Source organism: Eschrichtius robustus, chromosome 3 (assembly GCF_028021215.1).
Source record: "Eschrichtius robustus isolate mEscRob2 chromosome 3, mEscRob2.pri, whole genome shotgun sequence".
NCBI classification, from domain to species: Eukaryota; Metazoa; Chordata; class Mammalia; order Artiodactyla; family Eschrichtiidae; genus Eschrichtius; species Eschrichtius robustus.
In genome coordinates, this window is record NC_090826.1 from 17113670 (window position 1) to 17130946 (window position 17277).

The 17277-nt window shown below is 57.6% G+C and overlaps 1 protein-coding gene across 3 annotated transcripts in view; it reads right to left on the reverse strand.

Annotated features, from left to right (window-relative positions):
* HSPG2 (heparan sulfate proteoglycan 2) overlaps positions 1-17277 on the reverse strand; it is a 101940-nt gene that overhangs the window by 17061 nt on the left and 67602 nt on the right. Inside the window, exons 38-67 of one of the 3 annotated variants that reach the window (XM_068539109.1) lie at positions 16390-16517; positions 16165-16251; positions 15086-15144; positions 14728-14892; positions 14464-14574; positions 12392-12492; positions 12113-12293; positions 11106-11231; positions 10808-10960; positions 10585-10727; positions 10124-10259; positions 9889-10043; positions 9520-9670; positions 8617-8786; positions 8390-8531; positions 7800-7951; positions 7487-7622; positions 7238-7389; positions 5925-6060; positions 5637-5788; positions 5135-5273; positions 4892-5043; positions 4148-4283; positions 3878-4029; positions 3539-3677; positions 2772-2923; positions 2409-2556; positions 1213-1364; positions 648-789; positions 167-318 (exon numbers count right to left, since the gene is read on the reverse strand). In XM_068539109.1, coding sequence (XP_068395210.1) covers positions 167-318; positions 648-789; positions 1213-1364; positions 2409-2556; positions 2772-2923; positions 3539-3677; positions 3878-4029; positions 4148-4283; positions 4892-5043; positions 5135-5273; positions 5637-5788; positions 5925-6060; positions 7238-7389; positions 7487-7622; positions 7800-7951; positions 8390-8531; positions 8617-8786; positions 9520-9670; positions 9889-10043; positions 10124-10259; positions 10585-10727; positions 10808-10960; positions 11106-11231; positions 12113-12293; positions 12392-12492; positions 14464-14574; positions 14728-14892; positions 15086-15144; positions 16165-16251; positions 16390-16517 — 4200 coding nt within the window. Of the gene's footprint in view, positions 1-166; positions 319-647; positions 790-1212; positions 1365-2408; positions 2557-2771; positions 2924-3538; positions 3678-3877; positions 4030-4147; positions 4284-4891; positions 5044-5134; positions 5274-5636; positions 5789-5924; positions 6061-7237; positions 7390-7486; positions 7623-7799; positions 7952-8389; positions 8532-8616; positions 8787-9519; positions 9671-9888; positions 10044-10123; positions 10260-10584; positions 10728-10807; positions 10961-11105; positions 11232-12112; positions 12294-12391; positions 12493-14463; positions 14575-14727; positions 14896-15085; positions 15145-16164; positions 16252-16389; positions 16518-17277 lie in introns of all 3 variants that reach the window. The other 2 variants (XM_068539108.1, XM_068539110.1) reach the window with 2 other exon arrangements.

Below are 17277 nucleotides of genomic sequence, written 5' to 3' on the forward strand. Positions count from 1 at the left end.
CCAGGTCTCTCAATTCCCAGGCTGCTGAACTCCTCCCCGCAAAGTATTTTATCCCCTGGGGTCCCCAGGCATGCCAGGGTTTGTGTGAAGAAGGTTTGGGATGCAGAAGGCAACTGCAGGCCAAAACTTGCCTGCCCTGAATCCTCCCCATCCCTGGCCCCTGTACCTGGTGCCGGGCGGGGAGGCTGCCCCCACGCTTGTACCACGTGACCTGGGCATGTGCCTGCCTGGGTACCACACAGTTCAGGTCCAGGGTTTGTCCTTCGGCCACATGGGAGGAGGAGGCCTCGATGTAGATGGGCTGGGCCAGTCCTGGGGCTGTGGGCACAATGGGTGGGTGACAAAGGGGCGGCCCCGGGGGTGCAGGCAGAGACCTAAGGCGGTGGCACCGAGTGCCAGCTGGCCCTCCTGGAGGTGCAGTGGCTTGAGAGTGACTGACATGGCTGAGCACCATTGACCTAAGAAGGGTCTCTGTCCCCTGGGGGCCGAGATACCGTGGTGTGACCTTGGTCCCCAGTGGTTGGGGGAGGGGCTGGAGGACCTTCCTGAAGCCGAGGGCTAGAGCCCTGCTGGACAGCAGGAGGAGCAAGGCCAGGAAGGGGCCCCCAAGCCTGTGCCCAGAACCGCCCACTGCTCCTGTCACTCACCAGGAATGGGGCCTGGGCTGGAGGCCTCGATTGTGACCAGGACAGAAGCCTCCAGAGTGCCCGAGCTGCTGGCCACTCGACAGGAGTACTCGCCAGAGTCGGCAGGGGACACCTGGTTCAGCCTCAGCAGGGGGCCGTGGACCTGGCCAGGGTGGGGCGAGAGTGGGGAGAGTGAGCCGGGGGGCTGGTGGCCAAGGCCGTCAGACGCCCCAGCCCTCTATACCTGTACCCCAGGACTGTCATGTACCATTGCGGATGCTGCCTCCTGCCAAAGGTGGATGCCTTTGACATTAGACGTCGTGGGGTATGTTTACTATTATGCTTTTCCTGGCAGGAGAAAGTCCAGTGTCTTGAACAAGAGGTGTCCTTTTCTAATTTGCACCAAGGTGCTGGGCAGCCAGTGACGGCCCTTCCATGCCCAGCCTGTTCTTGAACTCCTGACTCCCAGTGATCTCCTGCTGTCATTTTCCTGAAGCCCCGGATGTTGGGGCCACCTTCCCTCCCGGGCAGGGGACGACGGAGTGGGGTGGGAATGCCCACATCCTGCTTTCTCCAGGCTCCATACCTGGTGCCGGGCGGGAAGGCTGCCCCCGCGCCTGTGCCATGTGACCTGGGCGTGGGCCTGGCCAGGCACCACGCATTTCAGATCCAGGGTCTGCCCTTCGGCCACGTGGGAGGAGGAGGTCTCAATGCGGATGGGTGGGGCTCCGCCCGGGGCTGGGGCACAGGAAGAAGTCAGTGAGCTGGGACTCCCTGTGCCCTCAGCCCCTGCCCCTGGGTGCCCAGATGCTCAGACCAGAGGCCACAGGGAGACGGCCTTGATTCCCCCCTTCCCATTCCCCTGAAGCCCGGAGCAGCTGGGCTAGCCTGGCGCCTCATTCTCCCAGCCCAGCCCCAGACAATGGTCCCACCATCTCCTGTGCTCCCGGCACCACTGGCGGCCAGGGCTCAGGGCCAGGCAGCTCCACACAGATCACTAACGTTTCCCAGACTTGAGTAGTATGGGGCTAAGAACCCAGGCTCTGGGGCCAGACTGCCTGGGTTCAAAACCCAGCCCTGCCATTTATTAGTTGTGTGACCTTGGGAAAGCTACTTCACCTCTCCATGCCTCAGTTTCCCCATCTGTAAAACAGAGAGAACAATCATACCTACTTCAAAGGGTTATTGTGACAGTGAAATGAGTTAATATGTGTAAAAATACCAGGGCCCAGCACCTGGTAAATGCATATCACGTTCATTACTTAGCAATTCAGGTACTATGATCATGATGTCTGCTATGGCCATGTGCTCCCTGTGCTATTAATTCCTTTAAACTTTCCTTTCAATTGATTCACTTAAGAAAACCCTTAAACACACAGCCCCATCATAGGCAACGATTTCCATGCAATCATGACAGGTCTGACGTGTTGATGTTTTTTCCCTAACATTATCACTATTAATATAAAAAAATGTTTAATCAGGGCACCACCTAAAATCACCCTCTCAGATCCCAGAGGTGCAATTCCAGCCTTTAAGGAACTCGTGTAATTGCTGCAAGAGCTCTACTAGCCCCACTTTACAGATGAGGAAAGTGACACACCGAGAGGAATCCCTCGTGTAACGTTTCAGAGTGTGGACAGAGGAGCCAGGACTCAAGCCCACACAAGCCAGACTCCAAAGCCCATGCTCTCGGGCCCTAGGGATGAAGCCCACTCGATCTGGCTCTCGACCCCTCCTTTCTTCCCTCCTCCTGCTTCCCAGCCCCACTGCAGGGATCCTCACCAGGGACGAGAACAGTGTCAGAGCCAGAGGCCTCGATGGTGACCAGGACTGAGGTCTCCAGGGGGCCAGAGCTGCTCACCACGCGGCACACGTACTCGCCCGAGTCCGCCGGGGATACCTGGTGCAGCCGCAGCCGTGAGCCGTGGGCCTGAGCAGGGACAGGACGGGAGAGGAGCAGAATGAGATGCCACTCGGAATCCTTGAAGGCTGGGGCCAGGGTCCAACCTCTGACCCAGGCAGGCACTGCACCCCACAAGGGGATCCCAGGCCCTCCTTCCCAGGCAGAGCTTGGGGGACAGGCCCCTAGCCAGGGCCCGCACATCCAGCAGCCCTCCCTCTATGTCCTGCCCCCAACTCCCATACCTGGTGGTGAGTGGGGAGGCTGCCCCCGCGCTTGTACCATGTGACCTGGGCATGGGCCTGTCCAGGGACCACGCAGTTCAGATCCAGGGTCTGCCCTTCGGCCACGTGTGAAGATGACGACTCGATTCTGATGGGCGTGGCCCGGCCAGGGACTGGGCGCACAGAAAGAGCAAGTCGGGGCTTTGGTCATAGTCAGATTTGGGAACAACTGGGTTGGTGGGAGCCTCAACTGTAGAAACCTCCACCCCCCCAAGGTAGTAAGAATAGCTAACACTTATTAAGCACTTACAGTATGCCAGGCACTGTTCTAAGTACTTTACGTGCATTGACTCATTTAGTCCTCACAAAATTCACATACTTTCTGCGATGATGGAAATGTTCTATTATCCGCACTGTTCAATGCAGTGGCAACCAGCTATGTGTGGCTACTGAGCACTTTGTTTTTGAAATGTGAGGATATGAATTTAGAATTTTAACTAATTTTAATGACCATGCATGGCTAATGGCCACTGTATCGGACAGCTCTCTGAGGATGGAATGATCGACATCCCCACTTCACTGATGAGGGTACGGAAGCTGAGAGGGGAGAGTCACTCCCTCAAGGCCCCTAGTGGTGCAGGCAGGATGTGAACCCAGGCATCCTTCTGCTGAGCCCCCGTCCTGGACCACCACCCTCGTCTGAGGGCTCTGACTACAGGGCCTTTCCTCCCCGGGAAACACTGGTACCTGCGTCTCCCAGTCCCTTCCTGGGTCTTCACTGGACTCACCAGAGGGGCTGCCGGTGCTGGGGGAGACTGAGACCACGATGGAGGCCTCCTGGGCATCGATGTTGTTGTTAGCCCGGCACACGTACTCGCCTGAATCCGCCACGGACATCTGGTGCAGCCGCAGACGGGAGCCGTGGGCCTAGGGGTGTGGATAAGGAAGGAGGGAGTCAAGGGGCTGAGGGGTCACCGGCTGGCTCAGGCCTCCTCCATCAAACCGGCTGAGGCTACCCTCTGTCTACCCAGGGCAGGAGGGAGGACTGCCAGCTAATGCTTCGGGTTCTTTGCCCATGGGGGGCTGTCCCTGCACTGCCCACCCCACCGCCAGGCTCTACTCTGTACCTGGTGTCGAGTGGGAAGGCTGCCCCCACGCTTGTACCACGTGATGGTGGCCTGGGGCTGCCCGGCGACCACGCAGTTCAGATCCAAGGTCTGCCCTTCAACCGCCGTGGGGGACGAGGACTCGATCCTGATTGGTGGAGAGACACTGGGCGCTGGGGACAGAGAGGAATGCACCACGTAGCCAGAGTCAGACGACAGTGACGGTGCCAGGCACCCCGCTGCCTCCCCCGCACCCGCTTGCCTAGACCCCCCTGCCCTAGGAGTTCTCACTGTGGGAGGAGCCGCTGCCCTGGATGGTGACGATGAGTGAGGTCTCCTGGGAGCCGGCACCGTTGCTGACATGACACACGTACTCGCCCGAGTCCGCGGGCGTCACCTGGGGGATCCGCAGCCGGGAGCCCACGATCTGAGGGGAAGCAGGTGTCAGGGGGTGCGGGCAGCACCTCCGTGTCTCAGGCGCTGCTGCTGCTGCTGCTTCTCCCGGACTCCGGGAGCCTCGCTGCCTTGCCTGGGGTAGTCTCCACCCTGGCCTCCTTCAGAGCTCCCTCGGCGGCCTTCCTGAGGCTCTGGGCTGCGTGGACAGTGTCTCCAGCCTTTGGACTATTCTCACCCGTCACCCCCGCAGAAAGCCCACTGAGGCCCTCCCCGGTGACGCCTATTACAGCGCTGTCACATGGCATGTCTGCCTTGCCCTTTAGCCTGTGAGCTCCCCGAGGGCAGGCAGTGGTCTCATTCCATTTGAATCCTTAGTGCCAGGACCACGACTTGGTCTGGAGAAGGTTCTCAGGGAAATGTAGTGAGTGGGTGAATCAAAGAATGTTATGTACAGGATCCAGCTGAGGTCAGTGGGACTTATCTCCATATCCTCAGCACTGGTCCAGGGCCTGTCCAGCAAGAACACTCAGTGTTTGTTGAACGACTGAATGAGCACAGACGGGCTGTTGACAGCTCTTCCTGATTCCCGTCAGGGCCGGTGACCCCAGCTTTTGCCCTCCCTGCCTGCTGGTTCCATACCTGGTGCCGGCTGGGTAGGCTGCCTCCACGCTTATACCAGGTGATGGTGTGGGGGGCTTGACTGGCCACCAGGCAGTTGAGGTCCAGGGTATGTCCATGGGCCAGGGAGGCTGAGGACGACTCAATGCGGACGGGGTACACCACACTCTGGGCTGGGAGGGTGAGATGGAAGGCAGGGTGTGGGAGCCACTGAGGGTGGAGGGGGCCTCCCAGCCCATTTGTTATGACCCCTGAGACACTCACAGCGGGAGGGACCGAGGCGCTGCTGGATGGTGACGAGGACGGAGGCTTCCTGGGTGCCCGAGCTGCTGACCACACGGCACACGTACTCCCCGGAGTCAGCTGGAGTCACCTGGGGCAGCCGCAGCCTTGAGCCATGCACCTGGGAGGGGAGGCAGGTTCACAGCCAGGCTCGCACCCCCTTCTCTGGTCCCCATCCCAGCCAGACCCAGCCAGATGGAGCTTTAGGGAAGCTCTTCCAGGGAGAACCACCATTCGTGACCCTTCAATTCCCTTGCCCGAGGGTTGGGACTGGGTCCAGTGGGAAGAAGTGGGGGACCGGCATTTGCCACCTATGGGGCAGGTGAGGTAGACAGTGTGAGCCCATTTGGCAGATGAGGACACTGAGGATCAGGGAAGTCAAAGGACTGGCCAGGCAAGTGGCAAAGCAGTGTCCAAACTCAAAGCTCCTCACTCCGCGGTCTCAAGGGTCCTTCAGGCCCCCCCTTAGCACCCCACCTCCTACCTGGTGCCGGGCAGGGAGGCTGCTCCCGCGCTTGTGCCATGTGACCTGGGCGTGGGCCTGCCCAGAAACCAGGCAGTTCAGATCCAAGGTCTGCCCTTCAGCCACGTGTGAGGAGGACGACTCGATCCGGACTGGAGGGGTGACCCCCAGCGCTGGGGACAGAGGGCAGAGGGTCAATCCCCAGCTGGGAGGAGAGGGGGAGGGGAGGGTGTGAGTGAAGGTAGGGACTGCTGGTCTCTGGGGTCCTGCCACTGCTGGAGTGGGAAGCCTCCCCCCAGCACCACTCACCAGGCGCAGAGTCTGCAGACTCAATGGTGACCAGGACGGAGGCTTCCAGGGGCACTGAGCCACCCACCACGCGGCACACATACTCGCCTGAGTCGGCTGGGGACACCTGGTAGAGTCTCAGCAGTGAGCCATGGGTCTGGTCAGAATGAAGGTGAGGTCAGAAGGGGCCCTCTTAGGACCCTCGCACCTATAACCTGCAGCCCTGCCTCACTCTGAGCCTGAGAACTGGCTTTTAGTTCTGTCCTGCTCAGGGGTGAAGCGGGTGTCTTGTCCCAGGAGGGAGGGGTGGCCCGGAGGAGCCATGGGGAACTGGGCAAACACTAATACCACACTCCATCAATTCTTAGACACTTAAAAAAAAAAAAAGGATGGAGAAGATGACCTGCATATTATTTTTATTTTATTTATTATTATTATTATTTTGGCCACACTGTGTGGCCTGCGGGATCCCAGCTACCCGACCAGGGACCGAACCCGGGCCCTTGGCAGTGAAAGCATGGAGTCCTAACCGCTGGACTGCCAGGGAATTCCCTAGACATACTTTTTTAAGTCTCTGAAATCAAGATGCATCTCACAGTGAATTACAATTACAAATGACAGTTTGTTTGTTTTTTTCTCCTTAGAGGTACATAAAATAATGGTGCATCTTGCAATCACTGGCATCCTAAATTCTATAAAATATATCAATAATAACAGCTAACGATGGTACTTCCCTGGTGGTCCAGTGATTAAGACTCCGTGCTCCCAATGCAGGGAGCCCAGGTTTGATCCCTGGTCAGGGAACTAGATCCTGCATGCCACAACTAAGATCCTGCATGCCGCAACTAAAGATCCTGCACGCCGCAACTAAAGATCCTGCACACCGCAACTAAGACCCAGCGCAGCCAAATGAATAAGTAAATACATAAATATTTTTAAAAAATAGCTAATGATATGACAGTAGTAACAGCTCACAGCACTTTCTATGAGCCAGAGGTCTGAGCACTTTGCATACAAATTAATTCATTTCATCCTTAAGATAATTCTGTAAGGTAGGTACTATTATTACCATTTTACAGATGCTGAAAATAAGGTACAGGGAGACTAAGTAATTTGCTGAAGGTCACAAGCGAGGAAGTGGTGGAAGCAGCAGTCACACCTACGCTGGCTGGTCCTAGAGGCTGGGTTCTAACCATTGCCCCACACACCTGTGCAGTGGGGTCCTAGACCTCCCTATCTCAGAGGAGCCTCCAACCCACCCTACCCTTGACCTCCACTCCCCAGTGGCCTCCCTCTTGTTCCCTTCTTGGCCTGTCCATCCTCCGGTCCTGTACCTGGTGCCGGGCGGGAAGGCTGCCCCCGCGCTTGTGCCATGTGACCTGGGCGTGGGCCTGCCTGGGCACCACGCAGTTCAGATCCAGGGTCTGCCCTTCGGCCACATGAGAGGAGGAGGGTTCAATGCGGATGGGCTGGGTGCCACCAGGAGCTGGGGGAGAAGATGGTCACTGGTCAGTCCAGTTCTCTGCAGCTTCCCCCGCCTTTCCCCTTTCTCTGTCCAAGCGCAGCCTGGAGGTCCCACTCACGGTAGGCGAAGTTGGCTCCCTGGGTCCTGGTTACCGTGACTGTGATGGAGGCCTCCACACCATTGCTGGTCCGGCAAACATACTCGCCTGTGTCAGCTGGTGACGCCTGGAAGATGTACAGGCGGGAGCCACGGACCTGGACAGCCATGGGCAGGGGTGTGAGGGGGGCGCTTCTCAGAGCTCAGCAGGTACCCCCTACCCTGTTTCTCCGAGCTGGGAACTGACAGCGCCTCAGCTCAGAGGCTGCCCCCGCCGACCCACTGTCCACAGCTTGGCCTGGCTGGCCCCCTCCTGCCTTTCTGCCGCTGTGTACCTGGTGCCGGGCGGGGAGGCTGCCTCCACGTTTGTACCACGTGACCGGGGCATGGGCCTGCCCGGGTACCACACAGCTCAGATCCAGGGTCTGCCCCTCGGCCACCGTGGGGGATGAGGATTCGATCCTGACAGGCGGGACGGGTCCTGGGGCTGCGGGGAAAGGGGCGAGGGTAGCAGACGCTCCCCAGAAGAGAAGGCAAGAACTGTTCACCCTGGAGCCAGCTCAGCCTTGTGGGTTTAGTGGCCTGGGCTTGAGGTCCTCGGCTGAGCAACCCTGAGGGGAGGGCTGGGGCAGGAGCCAAGCCTTGCAGAGGGAGTGAGGAAGTGGGAGAGATGTGGATAACTGAGGCAGGAGCAAAAACATGAGTGATGTGGCTAGAGAGAACAGTGATGGGAAGACGGCAGATTACTTAGAGAAGCGGAGTCCTCCTGGGCCGGCCCTGTGGCCAGCCCCAAGGTGGGCTTCCTGCCCCAGTGTGGCTTCCTGCCACCCCCTTCCCCGCGTCAGCAACGGGAGTCACTAGGGCCTCAGCACCTGGGAAGGCTCTCAGCCCCCGCCAGCTTGCCCTGTCACTGGCAGTCACTCACCGGGGATGGAGCCAGTGCCGGAGGCCTCGATGGTGACTAGGACGGAGGTCTCGAGGGGCCCAGAGCCGAGGACTACACGGCACACGTACTCGCCTGAGTCTGCTGGGGACACCTGGTTCAGCCGCAGCAGCGAGCCGTGGGTCTGAGTGCAAACAGGGAGGGTCAGGAGGGGGCTGAGCAGCTCCATCCAACCCCTCCAGCGGGCTGGCCCTGGGGGGCTGCTGTACCTGGTGCCGGGCGGGGAGGCTGCCTCCACGTTTGTACCATGTGACCTGGGCGTGGGCCTGCCCGGGCACCACACAGTTCAGATCCAGCATCTGCCCTTCGGCCACGTGAGAGGAGGACGACTCGATGCGGATGGGCTGGCTACTGCCTGGAGCTGGGGCTCCACCAGGAGCTGGGGCGCAAAGGAGCTGGTCAGAGGCCTGGGCTCCTGAGCCCCAGCCCTGCGGCCCTGGAGCAGAGAGGGCCCTGGGATCTGACCAGGCCCTAGCTTGGGAGGGCAGATGGGAGGCCTTCTAGGGCTGGGACCATGCTTGTCTGCCTCGGCAGGGCCAGCCGGAACCCTCTTTCCCTCTCTGACCTTCAACTTGGAGTTCAAGGCCCATTTGCCTACGCGTGACTCCTTGATCTGTGACGAGCTGCTCTGGCTTGCAGGGAACCAGAGTCTTTTAGCAGGCGGGGCCAAAGGATGCAGACAATAATGCCACAACTCCCTTCTTTAGAGTGCACGCCGTGTACTCACACTACACGGTAGTGCTACTGTCCCCATTTCACACGTGAGGAAACTGAGGCCCCAGAGGTAAAATAACCAGTTCAAGGCTGATAAAGGGTAGGGCCAGGATTTGAACCCAGGTCAGCCTGACTCCCAACTCAGTGTTCAACCCTGACTCTGCTGCTTTTTGATGAATTCTGAAAACAGCCCTCTCCCCATGGGGTCCCAGGTAAGTCAGGTCAACCTGTCCCCACCCTCAGTCCCCTCATCTCTCCTTGAAGGGAGTGGAGGGTTGAAGCCTGCCTGGAGCGCCTCTTCTTGTCCTGATGGCATCGAAGAGACCACAGGCACCATCCTTGGGAACAGAGGGGAGGTCGGAGGGCTCGGCCCCCACCCAGCCCCACTGGCCCCTCACCTGGGGTGTAGCTAGGGCCCGAATGGCTGCCGTGGAGGACAGAGACGATGATGGAGGCCTCCTTGGGGCCTGACTCATTCTCCACGCGGCACACGTATTCTCCAGAATCAGCTGGGGAGACGTGGGGCAGCCGCAGCCGGGAGCCATGCACCTGGGCCGGGTAAGGACAGAGGCATGTGAGGATGGGGAGAGGCTGCGGTCAGCACTCCCTCTGCGCCTCTGTGCCTGCCTCTGCTCAGAGCCGGCCCACATGGGAAGCTGAAGAGGGAGGGAAATAAGGGCGGACCCTGCTCGTGCAGAGTGTAGAGTGCCAGGCTGTGTGGAGGACCACCCCCAGGTCCCCTGCCACGGGCTCAGGGGCCCTCGTACCTGGGTGTGGGGAGGCAGGCTGCCCCCTCGCTTGTACCACGTGATCTGGGTGTGGGCCAGCCCTGTCACCATGCAGTTGAGGTCCAGTGTCTGCCCTTCAGTCACGGAAGGTGATGAGGACTCAATCCGCACTGGCGGGGTGCTGGCACCTAAGGCTGGGAGCAGAGGGGGAGTGAGTAGGCCTCGGGGGGACCCTGGCTTGCCCTCCCCCTCCTTCAGCCCCAAGGCCCCGCACCTGGAAGGACGACCACTTGGATCCGGGCCTGTGCGGTGCCCGCAGGGCTGGTGGCCACGCAGAGGTAGAAGCCGGCGTCGGCGGTAGTGATGGCTGGGATGAGCAGCGTGGCGATGTCTGTGCGCTCAGCCCGGGCCTGCCACACAGCGAGAAGGGTCAGCCGCCCGAGGGGCCGAGGCAGCCTGGCAAGGGCTAGCCAGGGAGGGCAGGAGGAGGGGGCATAAAGAGTAGAGGCAAGCTCCGAGCCAATATTAGGGCCCCAGTTGGGCACCAAGGAGGGCGGAGCCAGGCAGCAGAGCACTAGGCCGACGGCTGCCACCCGCCGGGACGCACGGAGCAGGAGGTCTGAGCAGGGCACCATCTTGTAAGTGAAGGGAACCAGAAGAGGAGACTGGAGGGGCAGGTGGCAAGTGCTGGGACTCCGCTGAGCCCGTGGGCCTGGCCCGGACGGATATCCTCACCTGTGGGGGGAGGCTGCCCCCCTCCTTCCTCCAGGTGATGGTGGCGCTGGGCACACCCGCAGCCCTGCAGTACAGCCTGACGCTGCGGCCTTCGTGTACCTGGGTCCTCTCTGGACTCACCTGGACCCTAGGCCCGCTGCCCCCTGCAGACAGAGCCCTGTGAGAACACCTCTCTGGGCCGCCATGAGCTCCCAACCGCCCACCCTCAGCCCCATCATCTCACCATGCACGTGGAGCACGGCCCTGGCCACGTGCTGCCCGGCGCTGCTGTGGGCGTGACACAGGTACTGGGCTTGATCCGAGGGCTCGACGGCTGGCAGGCGCAGGATGCCGCCATGGATTTGGGCCTTCTGAGGGAGCTGGCCACCGGGGCCCCCTGACATGGAGAGGTGGGGTCAGCACCCACTGGGATTGGCATTGCCAGGCCCCCCAGGGGTTGAAGTCCACAGCCTAGAGTCCTGCCGCTGGCCCCCACATGCAGGAGAGCCAGGCCCAGACTGTCATTCCCGCCACGGCCTCACCTGTCCACTCGAGGGTGGGCGTGGGGTTCCCTGTGGCACTGCAGCGGAACTCAGCCAGCTGCCCAGGCTGCACTGTGAGCTGCGGTGGGTGGATGGAGACCACGGGGGCAGACGGGGTGGCCGAGGCTGACGAGGGAGGAGGAAGCATACGTGGTCATGGTGGGGAGGGACCCACGGCAACAGCCTCCTTGCCGCTCTCTTTGCTTCCACTCTATCCCCTCGTGGCCATAGAACAGCCAGAGGGAGCCTTTAAAATGTCAATGGGGGGAATTCCCTGGTGGTCCAGGGGTTAAGACTCTGCTCTTTCACTGCTGAGGGCGCGGGTTCGATCCCTGGTCGGGGAACTAAGATCCCGCATGCCACATGGCGTGGCCAAAAAAAAAAAAAAAAATGTCAGTGGGGTCTTGTTACTTCTCCACTTAAGACCTGCCCGTGGCTTTGAGAACAAAATCTGAATTCTCTGCTGTGACCCACTGCGTGTACTCACCTCTGCCCACATCTTCAAGTCCCTTACCCACCCTCCCCTCCATGGCTCCAGCCACGCTGGCCTTGCGTCCCTCAAACACATCAACATGCTCCTGCCTCAGGGCCTTTGCACATGCTGCTTCGTCCGCCAGCTGTTATGTGGCCGAACACCTTCTCTTTCCTTCAGGTCTCAGCTGAGATGTCACCTCCTCAGAGAGGCCCTCCCCAACCACCCCACGGAGAATAGCTCACCCTTCTCCCACCTCATTTCTCATTTTCCTATCACTCTGTTTACTCCTGTCCCTGCACTGGTCACCCGTGTAATTATGTTGTTTGTCCACTTGTTCCCTACAGAACATGGAGGGCAGGAGGGCAGAGCTCCTGTTTGTCCCCTCCCACCCCTGTTTCTTCAGAGTCTAGGCCAGGACCTGCCATACTGTAGTTCAGAAACTGTCAGCTGAATGAAGGAATAGTCACTGGTCTTGGTGGGTGTGGAGGAAGGCCAGGACTGGGTGGGTCAGGCATGGACATGAACGGTGTACCTTGCACGTGCAGCGTGGCTGTGCCCTGGTCCATGGCGAACATGTTGGAGCCGGTGCACACGTAGGTGCCCGCGTCACTCGGCTGTACACTGCGAATGGTCAGGATACCGTTGAAATCCATGGCTCGGGCTGGCAGTTTCCCATTATGCAGGCGAGTCCACACCAGGGTGTAAGCCGGAGACTGCAGGCAGGACAAGGGAGATGGGGTGGGGGTCCGGGTGGGGCTTGGAGACCCCAGAAGACAGATCCTCACCGATGCCCACTCCCTGCCCCGCCCACCTTGCTCTTGGCTGTGCAGATGAAGGTGACGTCGGTTCCGGGACGCACGCTCTGGCTCCGCTGCTCTTCCACCGTCACCGTGATGGGCTTGCTGGGAGCCTCTGCCGGGACGGGAGTTCCCCCAGTGAGCTGGGTGCTGGCCAGGCCGCTGTGCTGTGGCCACTTTCTCTCCCTCTTCATCACCCCATCCGGATGTCACTTCCTTCCCAGTCTGGCTTAGATTCCATTCCACTCCCTGGCACCGCCCTCCCTCATCCTGGCCGAAACCCATCATCTACTTTCTTCCTGCTGGCACTGAGCACCCAGCAGGCTGTGATCAGAGAACATCACACCATGATCCCCTTGGCTCCAATTCATGATCACAGACCACAAATGAGCTCTTAACACTTCACACTTCACTCCAACTGGGCTTCTCTGTCTGGTTTGGGTTTCTATCTTCCCAACCATTTCACACTTGCTCCCAACTTCTCCACCCTCCTGAAACCCCCTTCCACTTCCATGGCTTCAACTCACGCTTCTTGAGAGAACTGAAACAATTAGTCAGGAATTTTCCACGTTCCCAAATCTACCCACCTCCCTCCTTCCTGGTCCCTGAAGGATGAGACTTCTCCCCACCTCCCACCCCACCTGAACTCCCCTTCCTGAGTGCTGGAGCCCCTCCCAAGGACCCCCTCCCCCTGCTGTGCCCTCTCCTTTCCTTCCCCATGGGATCATTCTGCTCCACAGACAAATGTGTTCTAGGATTTTCCATCTCTGAAAATGCCCCCTTGACCCTATACACCCCTCAGCTACTGCCCCATTTCTTGGCCTCCATTCAGAGCCAAGAGTCTTGAAAGAGTTGTCTACACTGGCTGCCTTCCCATCCCTTCTTTGCCTCACTCCCATCCAGTCTCTACCCCTTCTCTCCACTGCAAACCGCTCTTGTCAAAGCATGACCTCCAAGGGTTATTTCTCTGTCTGTAGCTGACTTTCCCGGGGCATCCGGTGAGGCCGGCCACTCTCTCCGGGAAGTCGTTTCCCTTCTTGACTTCCAACTCACCACCTCCCCCGGCCTCCTCCTGTCTACTGGCTGCCCCTGCTCACTCTCTTGCTGTCCTCCCTCCTCCATTTGTTCCAGTTGGAGCTCCCTGGGGCTCTGTTCTGGGCCCTGTCCTCGAGCTACACTCTCCTGGGTAATTTCATCCTGCCCCATCCCTATGCCAACAGCTCCCAAATTCATTTCTCTGGCCAGGGCCTCTTTCCTGAGTTCCAGATTCACATATCCAAATGCCCACCTGATGTACCTACTTCAATGTTTCCCCAAGCTTCTCAAACTTTAACAAGTCCAAAACCAAACTTGTGGTTCCCTCGGACCTGTTGGTGGCAGGTGTTGCTGGTGCCCCACCCATGTCCCCTCGTCACTCCAGAACCAACCTGCCTGACTTCTGCAGCCGCTGCATTTCTTTGCATGAGGGTTTTCTCAGGCCACTGGTGACCATTGTGTCTGCCCATGAGGTGGGACAGAATGCAGGGGAATCGATGCTACTGGAGCAGGCCCCAGTCAGTGACTGATACGAGCTGGTGTGCCCATACCCCAGCTCTCTTGGCCCTAGGGCAGAGGGCAGGGGGGCTCCAAGGAGCATGTTTTACTCTGGAGTTTCCCGGGGCTGCCTCGGCTGCGTTCAGTAACAACTGCTCTAGGTGGTAATGTGCTCAATGACACACCGTTTATTGGATGCCTTCTCTTCCCTGTTTCATTTCATTTCCCAAATAAACTATGTACACACAAATCCTTGCCTCAGCCTCTGCTTTTGGCGGAGCCCAAATGAAGATGCCCTCCCGTTGGATCCTCTCTCATCTCAGTAAACGGCACTCTGCCCAGCTGCTGGCATCCAGACTCCTAGGCTTTTCTCTCTCCCTCAATGACCAGACTCAAGTCCTGCCAGTTCTGCCTCTAACATCAGCCTTGACCCATCACCCCTTTCCATCTTCCTGGCCAGTGTCCTCGTCCACCATCCCCTCTGGTAGATGGTCTGCAGTTTGCAGCCCATCCCAGGACAGGCAGTCTTGTGGACAGAGGAGTAGAAACTCACCAGTGACCAGCAGCTCTGCCCGGCTGGTGTTGGCATGATGGAGATTACGACAGGTACAAATGTAGACTCCAGCATCTGAAGGCTGGACGCTGGGGAAGTGGAGCTCGGAGCCTGGTGGCAAGGAGATGGGAGCTCATCAGTACAGATGCACCCCTTTTCCCACCCAGTCCTGCGTGTGGGTCCCTACAGGATCTCAGTAGGGCAGGGACAGACCTGTGCCTCCCTTTCCATTGGAATGGCCGAGGGGCCTGGGGCCATGTGTACCTTGATGTCGCTGCTGGGTGCTGCTGGGCAAGGGCCGCCCATCTTCACGAGACCAGTAAAAGTAGTGGGGTGGGCTCCCACTGACCTGGCACCGCAGGGAGTGGGGACCACCTTGGGGTACTATGCTCCGAGTTGGTTGGACCTGGACCACCAGCGGGGTTTGGTCTGCTGGGGGAGGGACAGGAGAGGCCATTCAGGCAGGAGGCCCCCAGCATGTACCATTGTCTCAGATATCTCTGCCCTCCCAAAGACTCGCGTGCCCCACCCTTCACCCTGTTCCCCAGACCTAGTATCTCTCAAATTCCCTGGGTCCCCTGCCTTGCCCATCACCTCGACCCAAGACCATGGTCCCACTTACCCCGTGGCAGGCACTGGCCCCCTCGCACATTGGGGTTACCCACGTATCCTGCGGCACACCTGTAAGGAGGAACAAGGACCAGCTGTCAGACCCCAGGGGACCCAGTGCCTCATAGTGGACTTGGGGAGCCAGAAGCTCAGCTCTCTGCCCAGTATGGGGTGAAGAAGCTCTGAGCTCTGGAAGGACTTCAGAGACCAAAAAAGCCCCACCACAGGGCCTCTGGGAGCTGAGAAAGGGGAGTGTGAGGAAATGTCAGTAGGTTGGATTCAGGGAAACATTCATTCAACAAATGTTTATTAAGCAACTACGATGCAAGGTTATCGAAACATAACAGTAAACATGATATAAAGTCCTTGCTCTTATGGAACTGACTTGTTGGGAAACTAACATGGAAACTATGTAAATGAGAGTGATGGACATCTATGGGGGTTGTGAGGGCATGGTGGGGGGGCACTAATCTAGCCCTGAGAATCAGGAGGCTTCCCAGAGGATGGGAGTGCTGAGTTGCTATATTCCCTTGGAGCAGACTGTACTCTGCAGCGAACTTATCACTGTTTTAACTATGTATTTGTATGATTACTCGCCATCTTGTCTCCCACTATAGTTGGGAAACTCTATAAGGGCTGGGACTGAATCTGTTTTGCTCATTACTTTATTTCCAACATCTTGGCACACTGCATGGCACACAGTAGATGCTCAATAAAAATGTGCTGAATGAGGGAATAAAGCTGAGCCTTGAAGGCTAAACAGGAGTTAGCCAGGAACAGGCGGTTTGAGGGTGAAGAATGTTCCATGAAGAGGAAATAGCACATGCAAAGAAATGAACATGAAGAAGTCAAGAAATGAAGCCCAGCTAGAGTACAGAGTTGGGTGTCAGAAGTGGGATGAGACTGAAGAGTGATAAAGCTACGTAAGGAGCTTGGGCTGGTCCCAAGGGCAATGGGGAATCTTGGAAGGGTTTTGAGCAGGGGAGGGACATGATCCTGGTAGGGACCTTTTCTGAGCAACATCATCCAGGACTCTCACCTAGGAGTCTACCATATGCCCCCTCCCTTTATCCCTCCTATTTGCAAACTTACTGCTCACAGTACTGGCCAGTGTAGCCAGGTTCGCAGGCTGTGCAGCGGTATCCACCAGCTCCCAGGCTTTCACAGGTGCGGGAGAACCTGGGATAAGAGGCAAAGGTCAGGCCATGGGACGCTCACTCCCCACCCTGTTCCCTCCACTTCTCCCCCAAAAGTCAGTTCAATGCCCTCCACTCCCCAGTGGGAGTTCTTCCTTGAGCCTTGAGCAAGGGCACCCACATGTTCTCTGGGTTGGTCAGTGGGCAGGCACAGGGCTGGCAGTCCTCAGGTGTTCCAGCAGTGGCGTCTCCATAGTAGCCAGGTGCACACAGCTCGCAGAACTCCCCGGCGGCGCTGTGCTGGCATTGCTGCGAGGCACAAGGATGTCAGCTACTTGCTATTTGGCAAAATTTACCAAAAACTGTACAATTTTGTAATCTCTTGACCTCAAAATTCCATGTTTGTGAGCTTATCTTAAAGAGATAGTCATAGAGGGGCACAATGATTTCACTACAGGATGTTCATCTCAGTGGTGTTTATAAAAGCAAAATGCTGGAAACAAACCATGAAAAAAGAACTGAGAAAATTAAAAAGAGCACCCATCCAAATAGCTATCAAAAAGGATGATACTGATTCCATTTATTACATTTTTCTATCTAAATACCTGTAATGTCAGAGGAAAGTCCCCACGTGAGTATGTGGGGGCGGAGTTTTGGAAATGAACGCTTCATTGTAAAAACGTGTGTGGGTTTTATGTTGTCCTCCAAAGAGATCCATGTTTCTTTTATTAACGTAGCATATTCCTCATTCTATATTTAGCTTGTGGCTCTGTCAACCCCTGGTCCTTGACCACATACCCTGGACAGCTATACATACACCACTCCGAAAAGTTCAGGTATAAAAAACTACTGAAATATTCAAAGATGTCACGAACTTGTAAGTGAAAAAAGTTGATCATAAAACACAGTGATGTTATGGTTCTTTGTAAAACGAAAGGTATATTAATCTGCATAAATATTTGCCTAGAAAAAGAGCAAAAGAGCTCCACCGTCTAACATTGACAGTAATTACCTCCAGATGGTAGGACTTCAGGGAATTTTTACTTTCTTTTTAAGTTATCTCTATAGT